Source organism: Nelumbo lutea, chromosome 5 (assembly GCF_056320005.1).
Source record: "Nelumbo lutea isolate HS-2025 chromosome 5, American lotus-T2T, whole genome shotgun sequence".
NCBI classification, from domain to species: domain Eukaryota; kingdom Viridiplantae; phylum Streptophyta; class Magnoliopsida; order Proteales; family Nelumbonaceae; genus Nelumbo; species Nelumbo lutea.
The window spans coordinates 21,708,442-21,727,054 of record NC_142688.1 but is presented as its reverse complement, the minus strand read 5'-3'; the positions used below and the strand labels follow the sequence as shown (position 1 = coordinate 21,727,054).

General features: G+C 37.2%; 1 protein-coding gene across 1 annotated transcript; it reads right to left on the bottom strand.

Annotated features, from left to right (window-relative positions):
* Positions 1-2,825: 2,825 nt before the first annotated feature.
* Positions 2,826-3,819, bottom strand: LOC148850915 (deoxyuridine 5'-triphosphate nucleotidohydrolase-like). Its single transcript, XM_088943236.1, has 3 exons — positions 3,545-3,819; positions 3,349-3,440; positions 2,826-3,266 (listed from the first exon to the last, which is right to left on the bottom strand). Exons 1-3 carry the CDS (start codon positions 3,733-3,735, stop codon positions 2,995-2,997), a joined length of 555 nt encoding a protein of 184 aa, XP_088799362.1. The 5' UTR covers positions 3,736-3,819; the 3' UTR covers positions 2,826-2,994.
* Positions 3,820-18,613: the final 14,794 nt, after the last annotated feature.

Below are 18,613 nucleotides of genomic sequence, written 5' to 3'. Positions count from 1 at the left end.
TAAAACTAGCACAAATTCGCAAAAAAAAAAAAAAAGAACAATTACTAGGTGTTGCATGGATTAATAAAATTATAGTAAACTAATATAGAAAAAGTTCATAAGTTAATATAGAAAAATTATAGACGAATGGAAAAAAAAAGAACAAAGTAGGAAAATCTGAAAATTGAATAAAATTGCATGGAAAAACCAGAATATATTGAAAAAAAAAGAAATCACAAAAAAAAACTGACTAAAATACACAGAATACAATGGAAAATGAAATGAAAAAAAAGTAAATTGCTGAAAATGTCATAATTTAAAATAGCAGAATTTTGCAAAATAAAAGAACAATAATTAATAGATGTTGCATTCAAAGCAGAAAATTACACCCCAAAAGCTGTTTTTCCAAGTGAGAGAAAAGTAAATGTTTCAACAATTCATCAGTGCATTCAATGAATTTAATCGACCAAAACATGATCAGAATCATTTAAATACACTAAAAAACAGAAAAATAAGTCCAACAGCTGAAAAAACGTAGAACATGTTTTAGGGTTTATTAAAAAAGAGATGCATTTAGGATATGCTGCATCACAATGCACCATATCAATTTAAATATAATAAACGTTGGATGCTACATCACTGCCACATCATGTTCCAAATTGAGAAAATATCGAATTAGACGTTTTCCCAGACCACGCCTTTTCAATTTCTAAGGCATGATTTAGGGCAATATTTTTTATGAAAAAACGATTCCAAACATATCACCATTTTCTAGAGCACTGATTATTTCAACGATGTATCACCATTTTCCGAAGCAACGGCATTGATGCCAAACATCACCTAAATTGAAAATCTGTCATGGTTTCTGTAGAGAAAATTCTAGAGGATGGCAGGTTGGCAGTTAGACGAACAATTTTTATTGATAGTTAGGCCTGTAAAGAGGTGTATGAAATAATAAATTGAAAAAATATTAAAATTTTATTTCATAAGAATTTTTTTATGTAAGCAATTATTTGTACATGAAATTGAAAAAAAAAAATTACAGTAGTGAAATTGGAAAAAAATCATAAACGTCTTACATTTGAGGGAATTTTGAGGATTTAAAATCCCCCAATACTAAATACAAATGTGTGAGGTGCACCCTCAAATTTGATATTGGGGGTATTTAAGTCATTTTGGGCCCTCTAAGACTAAAATAACTGTTGAAAAGGGGAGGGAGCAAAATGGGATCTAGCACACATGCCATGCCAGACTACAGCCACTAAATTTTTATCGATGGGAGATGTTCCAGATGCACAGTACACAACCGTTTAGAGTTCAACATGATATATGCTATCATGGTTGAGTATGACACGGAAAGACATTAATATCTGAAAAATCTGTAACTAATCAACTCAACTGATATCAAAGATATGTTAACCAACCAGATAGAATTTATCAAAATTCACGGGTCGGTTTTGATTAGTGAAAACTCTTTGGATACAATGTTCATATAATTGATGTAGAGGAATCATTTGCTTCTTAAAAAAATGAAAATTAATTGCTCAAAAATTGAGGTTCCCAATCCAATCTAATCTTTGTTGATGAAGGGCTTTTTGGTAACATTTTATTGTTCAAACTATTTTTAAGTGGTAGATGATTCAAAAACCGAAGTAGAAGATTTTTGTTAGATGATGACTTAGATGTCGAACTAAGGGGTAGATTGAGTGTCAAACTAGGTTGATTGCCAAGATGGGTATTTCTTTAGAAAAACTTGCAAAGAATCGATATTAAAGGACTCAGGATGGCTAACTCAATAAGTTCACTCCAATGTTTAAGTTAATATTGTATCGTCTTAATTGCGAACTGAAAGCTTGAAGATAAAAAGAACTAGTGAACTAATAATCACACATACCTTTTCATATCATTGGATTTAGCGTTTTTATATAAGTTTTGTTTGGCATGAGCTTCATGCACTGCATTTTAAATTTTCAAAAAATCGCCTAATCGATCCGAAATCCCTGGAGGTAATTGCTATGCATATTGATAATCCACTAGAACATTCGGTACATAAACCAGCTTTCAAAAAACCTAAGAGCATCAAGATATGCATGTCCAATTTGTCAATGAACACATCTCATAAATCACCACCTAAACCATAGTCAAACCAACAAACCCTCGAGGAAAGTCACATCAACCAATGACGAAATACTACAAGTCGACCCTAAACAAGATGGTCCTAATAAGCTTAAGTTGTGATCAAAATCACTAGATTGGCAATAAAGACAAGTAACCAAGTCAAGACCAGACAAATTACAATCTAACACTCTAAATCATCACCTAAATGGCATCTAGATGTCATGAAACCATGTGTCACAATGGCATAGGGCCAAATCTGCCCTCATCATTTGTTATAAAAATAATGGATGTTCTCAATGAGACTGAATTCTTATGCTTATATAACGGGCCAAATATTATCTACTAATTCTTATGTAATAAATGTAGTCCAGCTCAGAAATACCAATCTTTCTGAATGCTTGTCACAAGAGATATGAGCGCGCGATAGAGACTCAGCAGTGGATATTATTGGCCTGTTGACCATGGCCTAAAAACAAAGTTCATGCGCGGCATTTGGTAATCTCTTAGCCCATGAATAACTATTAGTGGGACCCTAATAAGATAATAGGGTTCCGATCTCATGAGTAACGTGACAGTATTCTACTAGGCCAACCTATCTTCAAATCATGGAAGTCTATTGAACTATTTTTGATTAACGGAGAAGTTTCAACTGATTTCAAAATGGATAGGACTTTTCAGTAAGTTTGCCTATTTATAAGCCCTGTATATTGTTTTGGCTGTAAAAGATATAAAGAAATGCTTTTCTAGCAGAATAATATATAATTTTTTTATGAACATTGTAATATTGTATTTCCACTGCTCGCGTCGAGTCACGTAAGATATAGCACGCTACCCGTTCGCCCTAAAACGAATCCCAGAATACCATAAATTGAGAGAATATACGGCAGAACACTCCATTTAAGAACAAACAAAAGCAATAGATCGGATTGCCCAGTTGAATCCAAATCCCCCAGCGCCCCTTGCAGTTGAATCCAAATCTTCAACCTCCAAAACTTCTGGCGTCATTATCTTCTGAATGATCAACTGGGCAATCCGATCACCAGGCTTTACTTGAAAATCGAAATCGGAATGGTTGAAAAGAATCACCCCAACAGGACCTCTATAATCGGCGTCTATCACACCAGCCCCCACATCAATTGAATGTTTCCACGCCAGACCCGATCGTGGTGCTGCACACATTAAATTGCGGTCATTTTTCGAATGAAAAGAGCCAGAAACTTAGAACTCCTCACAGCTAAATGTAATACTTACCGATACGGGCGTATGTCCCTTCGGGTATGCTGATGCTCAGATCAGTCGGAACCAGGGCTTTCCCCTTCGCTGGGACTTTAGTCTCTGCCGCACTGAAAAGATGAGAGATTACAGGAAACGACACACCCATTAGACAGCAGTGTCGCGACCGCCAAGGATTACAGTAAACGAAGCCAAAGGGAAGCCATTTTGTTACCTAGAGAGATCGTAGCCTGCTGAGAGAGGAGATGCCCTTGAAGGCAAAACAGCTTTTTCCGATAGCCGCTTCACCCTCAAAAGAGGGATGTCGTGGAAAACTTCAGAAACGCCATTTTGGTCGATCCTCTGAACCTTGGGAGCAGGCTCTTTAACTTCTGGACTCCCGTTTTGAAGATCTTGCTGAGACATCTTTATCTTGATGGTTGAGAAGCTTACGAATCGATTGGAAGAGTATCGTCTCGACTTCTCAGGATGATTCGAGTGGCAAGAAGAGATGAAGGGTTTGATTTATAGAGAAGAAAACCCGGGAAGGATGTTTTCGAAATGGCGCCAATCCGTCCCGCCATTGTGGAACTTGAAACGAGGAATGCGGAACCATCCCTTTCATCATTTGAAATTGGCTTGTGGAAGATGGAACAATCCGCTAGGGAAATAAGCCAAACGGAGAATCAGTTGGGCCATGTCAGGATCCGTTTGGTACGCGTTGAAACATATGGAATCAGATTGCCCTGCGGCCGTGATCTCTATCTGATCCAACTATGATGTATGAAGTATGAACGAATTGAATATGATCAGATTCTAAAATCAGACAAAACGGTTTTTGATCAGAGAACAGACTTCTATATCATCGGTTTTGATCTGCTGGATGAATGCGAATTTGGCCCTGCTGGTAACGCAATGCTATATGAATCTGGGTCGTCGGATATTTTCATTAATAGCTCCATGTTATTGGGGTTGTGTTTGGATGCTTGAAATCCAACGGTTCATCTACTTTTGCGCCCATAGTTGCTCTGAATGGGCTTGAACTTGAACATTCTTGACACAAATGAAGCCAACGCAGTGAAGTTCGGTGTTGGAAAAAGTGCAAATGCCAGTTCAGTGCATATTTTAGTTTTGTTAGTGTTCAATAAGAGTGCATTCATTTCTGGAAAATGACGACGGTAAATACAGATTTCAAAACAGGTTTGCATCCAAAAAATGAGAGCAAAATTTGCATCTGAAAAATGGATGCAGACTTTGCATTTAAAGTTGATGAATGTTAAAAAAGGTATATTTCAATCAGGAGGTTCGCGAGACTATGAGACAATCGACCTCAACTAAAATGAGCTGGGTTGAATATTATATGATTACAAAGAAATGTCTCATATAGACAAATTCGTTTGGACTGGTCCAATAATAAATGTTTCTTTACCCGGGCATTACCCCAGCCCATATTGCCACAAAGTACATGATGTAGCAGCCCGTCCTCAGGCCTCGTTTTTTCATTTGGGCCTAGGATTTCTAGAACAGTACGGCCCATCAGGCCACTATGACTTAACATAAACCAATTTAGGATTTAGGCCAGGCCTCTTTGTAGACTACGCGTTCATTATCATTGGAATGTCAGCGACGATTTTGGCTTCGAAAATGTATTGGCAGAGGGTTAGGCTTGACTAGTTTACCAATAACCATTGACTCTTGTTCATTAGAGGCAAGTGTAGATTGTTTCATAAAACGGACCCACAGGTGCCCTATATGCACATCTTAGCGAGTTCACATCCGTGCCCCACAAGGGGGCGCCCCATAGCACATCTCGACCTTATATTGGGAATATTTCTATGCCTTATTATCTCCTAAATTTGTCATTAGGAGATGTTTCCAATACAAGGTCGGAATGTGTTGAAGCATTGTGGGGCGCAGATGTGAATTCCATCTTAGCATGTATTGGAAATATTTTTCGTACTTATTATTATGAGATATTTTCAATACATGGTTGGGATGTACTGTGGGGCACCCATGGGGCGCACCCTGTATACTTTCTGACTCCATCAACATTGCAAATTGATGGCTCTTTTGACTAGATCTGTTCATGAGCCGGGCTTTGGGCCCAACTTTATATTATCTCGGACTTGAACTCGGGTTTCAAACTGAATCCATTAGAATTTTAACAAAATTCAAGCCCGATCCTAACCCATGAACAGGTCTACTTGTGACCCCTAATAGGTAGTGCGTTACGGAATCATCCTTAAATGCTCCAAAGGCAATATCTATTATCTTTCAATTCTGCTAATACAAAAAAAAAAAAAAAAATCCCAAACCCATGACTCACAATAAACAAATATAGAATAATGTCTATCACTCTATTACATTCAATACATTCGTTAATAAGTGAAACATATAGTATTGTCTTCATACAAACCAATGCCAAAACCCAAAACAAGCCAAGCCCACTTAACCTCTTGACTAATGAAGAAGCCCGCGTATTCTAAGCATCAGACCCAAGCCAAAGCTGATACTCCAATATTTGCATGTGCCATTCAAATTAGTTTTTATAAGCACTATGGGGTATTCTCTAATATGAATATTTTTGCTTTTTACTGTTTCTAAGATATATTACATCAACAGGCAGTTTTATTACAAAAAATCCTTTTTTTTTAACAAAAGCAAGAAAGATATTTCCACATCCAAAAACCAAAATGCTGACATGGGCTAATATTTGGTGTATGTTATACCCTATACAAACCAAATCTTCTATTTATCTTCTCACAAGTTTCAGTTTAATTATTTTACAGATCACACCAACCCACATTCAAATGGTTTGGGGCTAAGGGGGTTTTCATCAATTTGATTTTTTTTCAAGGAAAAACAACACCATTTTGCCGTTGTGGCAGTTCTTATTTTAGAAAACCAAAAACATGTATATTTGCAAAACACCCCTTAAAAATAAAATATAAAAAGGAAAAATAAGCTAAATCCATATACTCGTACTCTCTATCTAAATATTATACATTTTTTTTCATTTTTTTGGTACTTTCAATTTTGGAAAGAATTTCTATATTTCAAATTTAAGATCCAATACTTTTCAAACCACGTGTGTGGGGCCTAAGGGTGAGCAAGAAAAGCCGATTGAAACCAAACTGAAAATCTGGTTAACCGAACTGGTTGGTTCAGTATTTTTTAAAAACCGAAGATACTGGTTTGGTTTTGGTTAATCAATATAGAAAACCAGCTATTAATTGAATATGACCGGTATATATATATATTTCTATGTTTTATGTATATTATATATTTTTATATATAATATATTATTTATTATTTAAAATATAATATTATATATATTTCTAGTTTTTTATATATATTGTAAATATGAAAAATAAAAAAAACTGACAAATCAAACCAATGGTTAACTGAACTGGTCAACCTGTTAATCAGTCGGCTTCGATTTGGTTTTAGTTATCAATTTTCTAGAAACCAATAATACCAATTCGGTTTAAAAAATAGGCCCACGATTCGTTAACCAAACCATGAGAACCCCTAGTGGGGCCTAAAAGAAAACAATTCACCTTAGAAAAAAGCCCCTAGGCATTGCCATGTTGTTAAAAGGTCATTGTAAATTGTAATTTTACAATATTACTGTTTAGTTCGTTTTTTCTTTCTTTTTAAGTCCGTTTGTTCTGGGATATTGACGCCCAATATGGAAATAACAGTTTGATCCATCTTTGCTAAAAGTTTTACTTAACTTTAGTATTTACAAGGTAATTAGCATTTCAAAAGGATTAGAAAAACAATTTTATATTTAAATATATCTAATTTTATTTTATTTTACTAAGCAGAGACCTTTCTATCCCACGGAAGGGTTGTGTTGATTGAACTGTGTTGACTGAGCGGCTTAGAAGAGAGTAGCTCACATAGCTTCATCGGAAGAAAGTTGTTTTTTTTTTTTTTTGGCTCATATAAGCTTATTTTGAGTTTTTTTGATTATTTATCAAGTTGGAACCGCTTGGCCACCGGTTTGTGGATCAGCGGTTTGATGGTTTGGCTTGAACATGGTCCATTTCAATTTTAAAAATAAAAAATAGTTGAAATAAAAAACAGCCAAAACCATTGTCCGTGTCCAATTTTGGTTGATGGTTTGATCGTTTGAGTCAGCAAGTAGTTGATCAAGTCAATGATTTTTGGCCAAGGTACAAGTTAATGGTGAAACATAGTTGATTGCCTGAACGATTTTTAAGCCGAATGGTCCGGCCATCTAGATCAACGAGGGTTCAAAAACCATTATAATGTTAGAAGCTGCTGCATGAAAGCCGTCCCAAATGAAAACAATGAATGGGAGACCCACCTTGGCTTTTCTTCACTCCACCTCTCCACTCTCTACCACGTTTCTCCCTCCAACTTTGTCTCAGGTGCAGTATTGCACCTGCAACTTTAGTCTCCCCAAATCAAAGTTGGTTTTACTACAGTCAATTTTGTCAAACTGGTTTACATGGGGCTGGGGGTAGTTTTAAGGTGGGCCGTGGGCCTTTATTCCTGGGCCCAGATTTTGTTATTCTATAATTCGAGGCGGGTGGGATGATTTGATGATGAAAGAAAAAGAGGAGAAAGGAGGTGAGGTCTGTTCTTGGACTTCCTCTTATTTCTCATCAACTCGGAAGGCTCAGTTTACAAGGAGTATAAATACAAATGTATAGAATGTAATACCTTGTATTTTGTATCCGCCAAGCGTGGGATGGGCTATCATTTGTATCCACCAAAATAAGGCTGTCTGATAGGAGGCACAGTCGCAGAGAGGAAGGATGAGGATTGAGGAATTGAGTATCTCACATCACACACACCATTTCTTCATTGTTTCTTTGTTTAGTACGTTGTATGTCTCCTGTGCCCCGTCGCTCTTGTACCCTTTCCCTTTTATTAATTTAAGCTGACGTCGATCGTTTGGAAAGTGTTTGTATCCCAGTGAGAAAACCCCCCAACACGTCGCCATTCGCCACCATCCACATCTATCTCTGGATTCTTGATTGTTCAACCGTGCAAGAACAGAAAGTCCGAGAGTACATTCTGATTTGAAATAGAATTATAAATTGTCGACATCGACATGTAGATTACGTGGTCCTGTCGTTGGGGGGGGGGGGTCGATGAACAAGAGGACGAGCTTGGGAAGCACCCATGAAGCTTCATTTCATATATCTCTGGTCCAATCCTCATATATGTCGTCGCTTCTTCATTACTACGATCGAGAGAGACTAGGGTTTGTCAATGTGATGGTGAGAGATCCAAATATATACAATTTCTGGGAAGCTTCCGATCGATGGTGCTTCTTGAATGAACTCCGTAAATAACAATGGTTCAGTTTGAAAGGAATACAAATATAAATATATATAAAATTCAAGGTTTTAAGGTTTTGCACTCTATATATTTGTATTTATACTCGTTTCAAACTAAGTCAAAAATGCTAATAATCGATGGTTATATGACTCTCATTTCAAAATTGGGATCTATTCTTCATAGAAGACACCTCACACCAACCTCACATGCACATCTCACCATATATGAAACATCTCCATAATGTATAAGTATGGGAGATGTTTCCCATGCATGGTGGGATGTACCTGTGAGGGGACCAAATCTGGTCTCCTCATTTCATACCTAATACCTCCTACAGTACAGAAGTCCCAATAAACCAAGTTTTCTCAATTCAGGCTTTGGAGTAATAAGTTTTTGTTAAGTTACTTGAAATGATTTTATTCACATTGGACACGAATAATTTGCCCATGAAAGGGGGGGGGGGGGGGGCGGGGGATATAAAACTAATCACAGACCCATTTGGCAAAAGATCAAACATATATAAATACACTCATGAGACAACATTTTTTTTTTCAGATTTTACCATAAATTATCACCAACCAGACATAATTAACAAAAAATAATTAAAATGTTAGTTTCAACTAATAATTAATCCGTAAATTCCAGCCCTTCTAAGTTGAGGCCTAGTTCCGGGACTCGGCATTTTTAAGATCAGCAAATCCCTAAAGCTCGGTTTGGAAAGAGTGTAAATATAAATATGTAGAACGCAAAACTTTACATTTTGTATTATTTTGTATGTATATGTACTGTATAAGGGTCCTTAGCTAAAACCTTGGTTCAAATAACCAAGAAGGAACACCCACACCCTGATCCTGCAATTTCTTTGGTACTTCAGCAAAACAACAACATCAGATTTACCAGATGTTTCTTTGGCGTTTATGTCTCTACACCCTACAGCTTCGCTCTTGTATAACAACTAATCCTTTTTTCTTCTTTTCTACTTCACTTCTATAATCCATTTCTCTCTTTCTCTGCTACTAGCTAAGCTAAGCTAGGGTTACAGTAATCATCAAGTTGGGCACGTTATGTAATATAGTTTTAATCATTCCGAGGGTTTAGATGTAGAAAAGAACAAGATGAGAATATAAGACAAAAGCCCATAAAATTTCATTTCATTGATGAAGAAAGAAGACAAAAAAATTAAAAGTAGCAGTACTAGGGCAACTGCATCAATTAGGACATCACTATCAATTTAAGGAGGGAGGGACTCTTTGGGTCAGATTCATCCTACAGCATTCTGAAGGTGGAAACCAAGGAGAACAGTTTGCAACGAAATTTCCAGACAGTTTCCCTTTTGAAGCCAACAGTTTTAGTTGTTTGGGTTGTTTGCTCTATGTCAAGGAAACAGACAATCCCGAGCTAACGAGCCGATGAAAGGTTGAAAGGTTCTAACCGGTTGTTTCTGGGCAAGGGTTCACCACCAAAACATCACTTCAGGTGGGCCCATATCAATACATGAAAGGCTTTGATTTTGTTGTTTTAACGGATCACTATAGATGCTTGTAGGAGAGTTGTTTATTGCTTAGATCAAAGATTGAAAATTAGAGGCTTGTAGTGTATTAGAATTCAGATGGATTCAAGTCCAACAGTTCTAAAGATGCATGTAAACCTGTATTTAGCTAAAAGTATTGTTTTCTTTTAATTTTTTATTTATAGGCCTCCGTTTCCTTTCGAGAGTGATTAGTGTTTTTTCGATAAATTCTGGGCTCGATGATAAGGTTACTCTCCATACTCTCAGGTGGGTAAATAACTTTTCCAGGGGGCTAGAAAACATAATGAGACAAGTCTAATATTTTATGGGTAAAAAAGTTATTATCAAACTTACTTAATACTTATGAATCAAAAGAACTTGGGTAATTTAACTTATCCAGGTAAGCGTTTCCTATGAAACATTTACTTGGTAAATGCATTTGCCCGAGTAGTGACATTTTGAAAGACGAACAATGTCATAGGATAAATTGTTGAATTATATCTTCCATGGAGTTTGATAATTGCAATCACCTTCCTTGAACTTCCTGACATAATCACAAGCATACCCTCTTTGTCAGAATCCTCTAACAAGAGACATGAAAATGTCCAAAATACCCATACAATTACTATCGAGGCTGGTTTCTACTTTGAGAAATTGTAGTTAAGGACAAATTTGAGAATAAATCAATTTAGGAGAAGAGATTGAAAGGATTTGGGGCAATGATAGATAATTGGATATGAAGAGAAAATTTGGAAAATAAACATTTTGGTCAAAAGTAATTGCATGGGTATTTTGGAAAATTTCAGACTTCTTGTTAGAGGATTCTAATAGAAGGCATCCACTTGCAACTGTATTAAAAAGTTCAGGAGAGGTAATTGCAATTACAAACTTTAGGGGGTTTCAAGGGAGGTGATTCATCAGGATTCTTGCTACTCGTCAACTATATGAAATGCAGCTTATTCTTTTGTTGCTAAGACTGCATTTGATATTCCTTATTTTAAGGACTTATATTATTTTTATGGTTAAATGCCCCTATAAATACTAAACTTTTAACTGTAAAAAAGAGGAGTCCTATGTCAAATGCAGCCTACATCTTAAGGACTTATGTTCTTTTTACAGTTAAAAACTTATTGTTCATAAGAACATTTTAACTGAAAAAAGGAGACGAATCCTTAAAATAAGTAATGCTAAATGCAGCCCTAGCAACACCATTGCCTATTAGTTTTTTTTTTTTTTTCTCCTATTAGGCTTTCAAAAAACAAGTTGTGAAAATGAACAGAGAGAATTATAGTGTTAGTGTACCCCCATTGCCCATGTTGTTGAATGCAAACAAAAGTCCCATGGGCCCGGGTTCAGTAGCGTACTACAAAGGTTCTAACTACTGTTGGGCTGCTGTTGAAATGTGATACATGAAGTTGAAGGAAAGTTGTTAATTAATAAGAGAGAAATAGAAAGTTGTTAATTACAGGTGTCTGAATTGACTAAATAAAATTATTGCTTTGCCATTTATTAGATAAAGTACTCTTATAATAAATTACTTAAGGGGTATGATAATCAATCCATCTTTTCATTTGGCCACTGAATAAATTGGGACCCACTTAACGACATATTATTGGTGGATGGCTTTCTTTATAAATATTTTGGTGGATGGTTGTTTAGAGAAGTCCAAATGACCCCAAAGGCTTCTCTATTCCATGTGATAACTTGGTTGGGACCAAAATTATTTATGGTCCATTTGGTTCACGGCCTCACAGGAATAGGGGTTTGGAATTGGAATTGAAATTGAAATGGTATTTTCCAATTAGTTGAGGGAATGAAATCTCATTCTAGTTGATTTCAATTCCTATTTTAATTGTTATCTGAATCAAACAAACTATAAAAATAGACCATTTCAATTTCCATTTTCAAACCAAATGGATTCTTACTAGTTATTAATTTACTAGATGGTACTGCAGCTGGGGAATAATCACATGGCTACCTAATCCGTTTGCATCCCTATCTGATTTGATTGGATCTTCGGATCGAATCGGATCCAGCATGAACAATGTGGATTGGATTCAAATATACCATGATTCAAATATCATCCAATCCATTTGCATCCCTAGGATTGAGCAGTTGTTCCCTGACCAAATAAATGGGTTTTATTTTATAAATTAAATAATAGACCACATGATAAATGGGTCTATGGGTCTAAAAAAGGTGACAGGTTTCCGGTTTGATTCAACATTTTGGGTCAATAACGTTTTCTAAAACCTTTACTTAAAAAGTTATCTGTTTTGGAACCAACCGAGACAAGGTTCTATCATATTACCAGATTTTTTTTCTCGATATTTAAAGTAAAGAATCTAAAGATGGTTCAATGGATGGATTCAATTATGATATGAAAAAGATATCATATATCAAAAACTTCTTACCAGTCTACTGGAATCATAAACGTAGTAGTCAATCAGGTATTATTTATCAAAATTTATGAGTGGATTTTGATTGGTTAAAACTCTATTCATATCATATCTTTTCTACATCATAGATAGAAAATATATAGTTGAAGTGGTGGATGGAACCAATTAATCAATGATTCACATTTGTCATTTGTGCTGCATTGGATAAGAAGGAAGATGGTTTTGCAAAAACCGGACATCAAGTAGTTTGGAATCCGGCCCCAAGGGACCCTACAACATTGGAATTGAGATCTTCTGCCGATAAAACACATTCCAACCCTCTACCAACATCATCTCACATCGCACAATTTAACTTGAGTCTGAGATCCACCATGAAATTGGGACCCGCTATACATGACATGTGCGGTGTGAGATGACATTGGTAGAGGATTGGAATGTGTTTTGTTGGTAGGTGATCCGGTCTCACGACGTTGATACATTACAGGTTGCAATATTTTGCATTGTATGTAAAATATGGCATAGCTGGTTTCTGACAAGTAGTTTGGAAACGACAACCTATTTTTCAGTTTAAAATTTTTAATATGTTCCAGAACCAGAAACTGAAACAAGAGACAAGGCGATTGAGGTATGGTCTGAATCATCTAGAGTCTGATCCAACGGTTCACAAATCACAACTATTGTTCTACGGTAATATTGAGACAAGTATCGTTTTCGTTTTAAAAAAAGAGAGACAAGTCGTTGTTTATCGAACAAATTTTGAAAATCTAAACCATCTTTGAATCTTCTGGTTCTGGATAGCAAAATGATCGGGCCCAAAAGCATTCCAGACCAGATGGTTGGGCCAAAAAAAAAAAACCAGGTGATCAGTTCTTTTTTATCTCAGAAGGTTTTTTCATTAAAAACCATTAATTTAGTCAGCAAATCTTCCGTTTTCAAAATCACTTTTTATTTAAAAAAATATATATTTTTTGTCAGAATAGACTGTCCCCACGTGTTCATCCTACAAGATTTGGTCATATACACTACATCAAATGCCATTATTTTTTACTCATTACAATCTTATTAGTTTGGAATCCACATCTGCGCCTCACAACCTTTCGCAGCTTTTCTGATATTATCATCGCAAGATGTTTTCAATACACCCTGACTATATAATATGAGACGTTGTGGGGCGCAGATTTGAATACATCAGTTTGAACCTATAAGATTTTTACACTTTCCAAACTAAGCTTAATGACTAATAAATAAATGGGTCATCGCATCAAGTCATTGGTAACATCTCTGTATTTGTTGAAATTGTGGCAAATCCACATGATACACAATAAATCATCTCTCACTTTCATTTATTTCTCATTAATAATGATTGATTTTACTTCTATAGCCCATAGCACAGCTACCAAGTTCAGCAAGTATACTCTTGTCCAATGAGTTACTCGCAATTTGGTCATCTAAGATGTCTTTCACCCAAGCCTCAGCCAATTAACTGGCGTACCTTTCCCACACCATTATGATAGAACACCCTCATATATATATTTTTTAATTCGATATTTTTATGGGGTCTGATCTAGTTGGCTTAAGGCCTGTTTATTTGTATTGATGCTTGATTTTTGGAAAGCAAGTTGTCTTTGACAAAAGTACTATGAAAAGTTATGATTTTTTTTTATGTTTTTGTTTTTTCTGATATCTAAACGATATATATTCTGAAAAACGACAACTAATAATTTTATCCATGGCAATACTAAGATAAGTAATAATTGCTTTGTAAAGGTGAAGTGATTGGAAAAAGAATAAAAAAATGAATTTATTTGTAGAAAATAATTTGAAATTGATTGAAGAAAATTACTAAAATACCCCATCCGTTAATAACTAATCAATAATAATGTATACTTGCATATTTATCAAATATTATTTATAATTAATAAGAATAATAATAAAATATTTATATGTGATTAAATATAACAATTACATAGTTAAATAAATAGATATAATTAAATAATAAAAATAATATAATTAATTATCTATTTTGTATGCAATAAAAATAATAATTAAATATTCATATTTAATTAAACAATTAACTATAATAATTATGTAATAAATATAATAAAGTATAGCAAAATATAATAATTACATATTGATGAAGGATGATTTGACCCGACCTATGAAACGGCGACACGTGGACATTGACCCGGCGGAAGCGACAGCTCAGCATTGTGGCCCGATACAACTAAGTAACGGGCCCATAAAGCAGTTCGCCCCAACGCAAGCTTTGGGTTCCCCGAGCTACCCCCAAAGGGATATTCCGAGGCAACTTCAGCTTACAAGCCAAGAAAACCAGCTCGCCCGAGCTCCCCAACAGACAAGTCATCCCCCGGACTAATTCTACTAAGGGTACTCCTGGAGTATTCCGAGCTCGCTACAAAGTAGCTCATGAGTGGGCTGTACGAGCATTCCATAGGAAGCTTCTATCTGACATACTATACCAATCAGATTGCGCCATATCCCTTATTGACGGCGCAGTCCCTGTCCTTTCGACAGTCTGCACCCACGTCTCTTAGTAGGCGGAGGCGTGCCCGTCACTTTGGGGACATGTCACTCGCCTGGGTAAGGAGTACGTCCCAACGACCACCTACGCAGCCCTGGCAGGTAACGGCTGTGGCAGGAGGCCAGATGGCAGTTATGCCCAATCTCACAAAGAGTGCCCCTATAAAAGCCCTCGGAGCAGTGGAAAAAACTTCTTCTTGGGACCTCCAATCTTTCGAGTATAGAAAAAAAGCGCGATCTACACTCTTAGCCTTCGTGTTTCTCTTTACTTCCCATATACAATACTAACTTAAACATCGAAGTATTCCCACCGGATAAATCCCCAGCAATCTTTCCTTTCATCTTCTCAGGTGCCGTTCATTGCCAACAAGAAACTAGTCAGCGGTCAGCTAGGAGTGCCTGGATCGCATTACATCACATTAAATATAATAAACTATAATAAACTACAATAATTATATATTAAATGTAATAAAATATAGTAAAATATAGGTATTTTTTAATGGAATAAGTATATCCCACATGCATCATTAGTTGAAAGAAAAGACTATTGATCCACCACCCTTCAAAGGCAGTTTTAGCAAATAGTGATAAGGCTCAATTATCTCTGAAACAGGCGGCATGGAATTCAATTCTATTGATTAGGTGATGTGATCCTGGAGGAATCAGAGACATAACAAAAATTGTTCGCCACATCACATAAGTTGCCACCTCAGACCTTAGTCAGGTTGGTGAATGCTTGATGAGAGGTCAGCCCTCCTACCAAGGTCCCTGGTCTGCTTCGACCGGGGTCTGTACACCGTGTAAGGCTATGCCGTCCTCGACCTTTACTAAGGTGATGTTGGGCACTTACACTCTCTCGAAGTATCCGAGGTAACTCCGAGGTGGGTCCAACTGACTTGATAAATGATAAAGATGCATCACTGCCCACGTGATGCTAAGGTGTTACACAATGGTAATGTAATTTTGTTGTATGACATGGATGTTACATAGTGACATTTTGTGTAATTTGTTCGTACAATAGTGTGTGGATGTGTTGGTATATTGCATAACTTTGAGAAACAAGTAAGGGATAAAAAATAGTAATTTTACTCATCTAAATTTTAGACTTTTTAAGTTTTTGGCTGAATATTAGAGAAGTAAACAAACAATATGAACGCCTACTGTTTTTTAATTTTTCAGAAATTAGCAAAAATTGAATTACACCTTGAATGACTTTTGATTGATTGGTTACATAGTCTGTTGTACTGATGTTCACTCCTGATTGATTACGTAGCCCATATGGCTACAACGGGTGTATCTAGCCATCCCCTATACCGGTAAATTCATAACCTTCAATGAGCCTGTTACCTAAGTCAAATTTCTTAACATAATATATTCTTTATCTTTTTCTATTTATGTAAAGCATTATTAGGAGAATCAGAATGAGGGCTCAAATCACAAATGATAACCAATTGATGGTGGCTCTGTTTGTTGTAAGTTAGTAACCAGGGGTGGGGGTTAGAGGATGGGCCACCCGCTGTTATATAACCCCTCAAACAACTAAAAAAAATGCTAAAATCTTATTTTATGGATACTATCCTGACTAATAAAAAAAAAAGTATAAAATTGGATAACTACCAATTGAGAGAAACTCCAATACGAGTAGGGTATAGAGCTGATGTGGATTGGTGGCTGGACAAGAGTGAATCCAAAAGATCCCCAACAGGATTGCTGGATGTTGCAGGACTAACAGCACTGTGGAGTTCCTACCTTCCCATTTCTAAATTAAAACTGGATGGGCCTTATAACACCTGACCCACTTAAACCACTAAAGGAAAACCCTGTCAAAATTTAAAAAAATATTTCCATTAACACACTGGAATCAACAACTTATATCACATCTCCATTAATGGATGATGATGATGATCAATGTTGCTGCCAACACACTGCTAGTGCCCCCTTGTCACGGGGATAATTGTTGGGGTCCCATGCGGCACTCGAAAGGGGCGAGTAAGCCTACACAATAAAGCAAACACATACAAAAAGGCAACAAGATGGAACGCGAATTAGTAAAAGGCTATTTGTATTGCATTAATCAGTGGCAAGCACAAGCACACAATACAGTGCCGAGGGGATCTCGTGCTTAACCTTTACACGCTTATGAACTCACTCGACTACCTACCTCCCCTCAAAGAGTACGTTAAGCTTTTGGGGGAGTGACAATAAGAAACATCAAAAAGGTGAAAAAGAATACTACAATATTACAATAGTGCCATTGGCAATCCCCCATACAAAAGTACATGCATAGACCACCCATGGCACACACTTGGACACTGGAGTGGCGGCTGTAGGCATGGTGATTGGCACTTGAAGGCGCGGCGAAGAAAACACTTGTTACAGTCTCCCCCACTCAATTCAGTCTTCGTCCTCGAAGACTATCTTCTGTTTGAGGCTTGAACTTGTTGTTGGTGAAAAAAGGTTCTTCGACTGCTCTACGAACCGGGTTTCTTCCAAGGCCCTGATAGTAGGTCGGGTAGATTGCTAGTGGATGTTCTTGATGGTGGGAAAACCTATGGCCAGTCCCTAAGTTATGTCCCTGCTTGGCTGCTTCAAGGTAGGATTTTGACTTGTTCCTGATGGTGGTAGGAAAGTTGGTGGCCAAGGCTGGGTCAAAATGGTATTTTGGATTGTTAGGGTATTGGTTCCCATGCATTTTTCCCCAAGGGTGACTCACAAGGCTACTACAGAATTTATCTTGAGGGATGGTGTGAATGAGGTCCCTAGATGGTTCAGGTGGCACTTGTTCTCCCCGATGGTTGTGGTAGTAGGCGTGGGCAAAGTTTGATGCGGCCTTGGGTCTTATGTTGGGCCCACCAGCTGTGGGTGTGTGCGGCTTCGGCTGCAACGGTGGCTTCCACTGCTGTTGTTGTGGCGGCACTGGCACTGGCACTGACATTGACTTCTTCCCAGAGTTGCTGCGATCACTTTCTGTTGCAATGGTGGTAGTTGTAGATCTCTCGGCCAACAATGGTGGAGGGTGGTGTTGGAGTTGTAAGGCAGAGACGTGCTTCTTCTTGGTGCTGACGGTGCCGATCATGTTAACCATGCAAGGTGACTGCTCGTCCAAGATCATCAGGGTGTCGAGGTGAGGCGCCGGTGCAGCTTTGGCCTGTATCATGAAGTCCATTCCAAGGACAATATTGAAATCATCTATGTGGATGATAGAGAGGTCAATCTCTCCATCCTAGGTACCGAGTTGTAGTCTTACTCGACGGGCCATGCCTTCAATAGGTTTGGCACCTGTGTTAACTGCTTTGAGCCAGTCAGGCTCTTTGGAAATGGCCAAGTTTAGTCTCTTGGCCTCTGCAATGGATATGAAGTTGTGAGTGGCCCCTGTGTCAACTAGGGCCCTGGTTGGCCTCCCGCCAATGGTTACTTCAACATACCTCAGTCCTCTTTTGACTGAGGAGGGCTGTTTAGAGCTAGCCCCTTTCTTCTTCATGGCATTGAAAAGTTGGAGGGCGCCCACTCTTGGCGCTTGGGTACTCCGTTCCCC

Bases quoted from the DNA above. Each gene is read 5' to 3' on its own strand.
- LOC148850915 (XM_088943236.1), bottom strand. From the start codon at position 3,735: ATGTCTCAGCAAGATCTTCAAAACGGGAGTCCAGAAGTTAAAGAGCCT. The intron at 3,441-3,544 runs GTAACAAAATGG...TCATCTTTTCAG, and splicing joins GCAGGCTACGATCTCTCTAG to TGCGGCAGAGACTAAAGTCC. The intron at 3,267-3,348 runs GTAAGTATTACA...TAATGTGTGCAG, and splicing joins AGGGACATACGCCCGTATCG to CACCACGATCGGGTCTGGCG.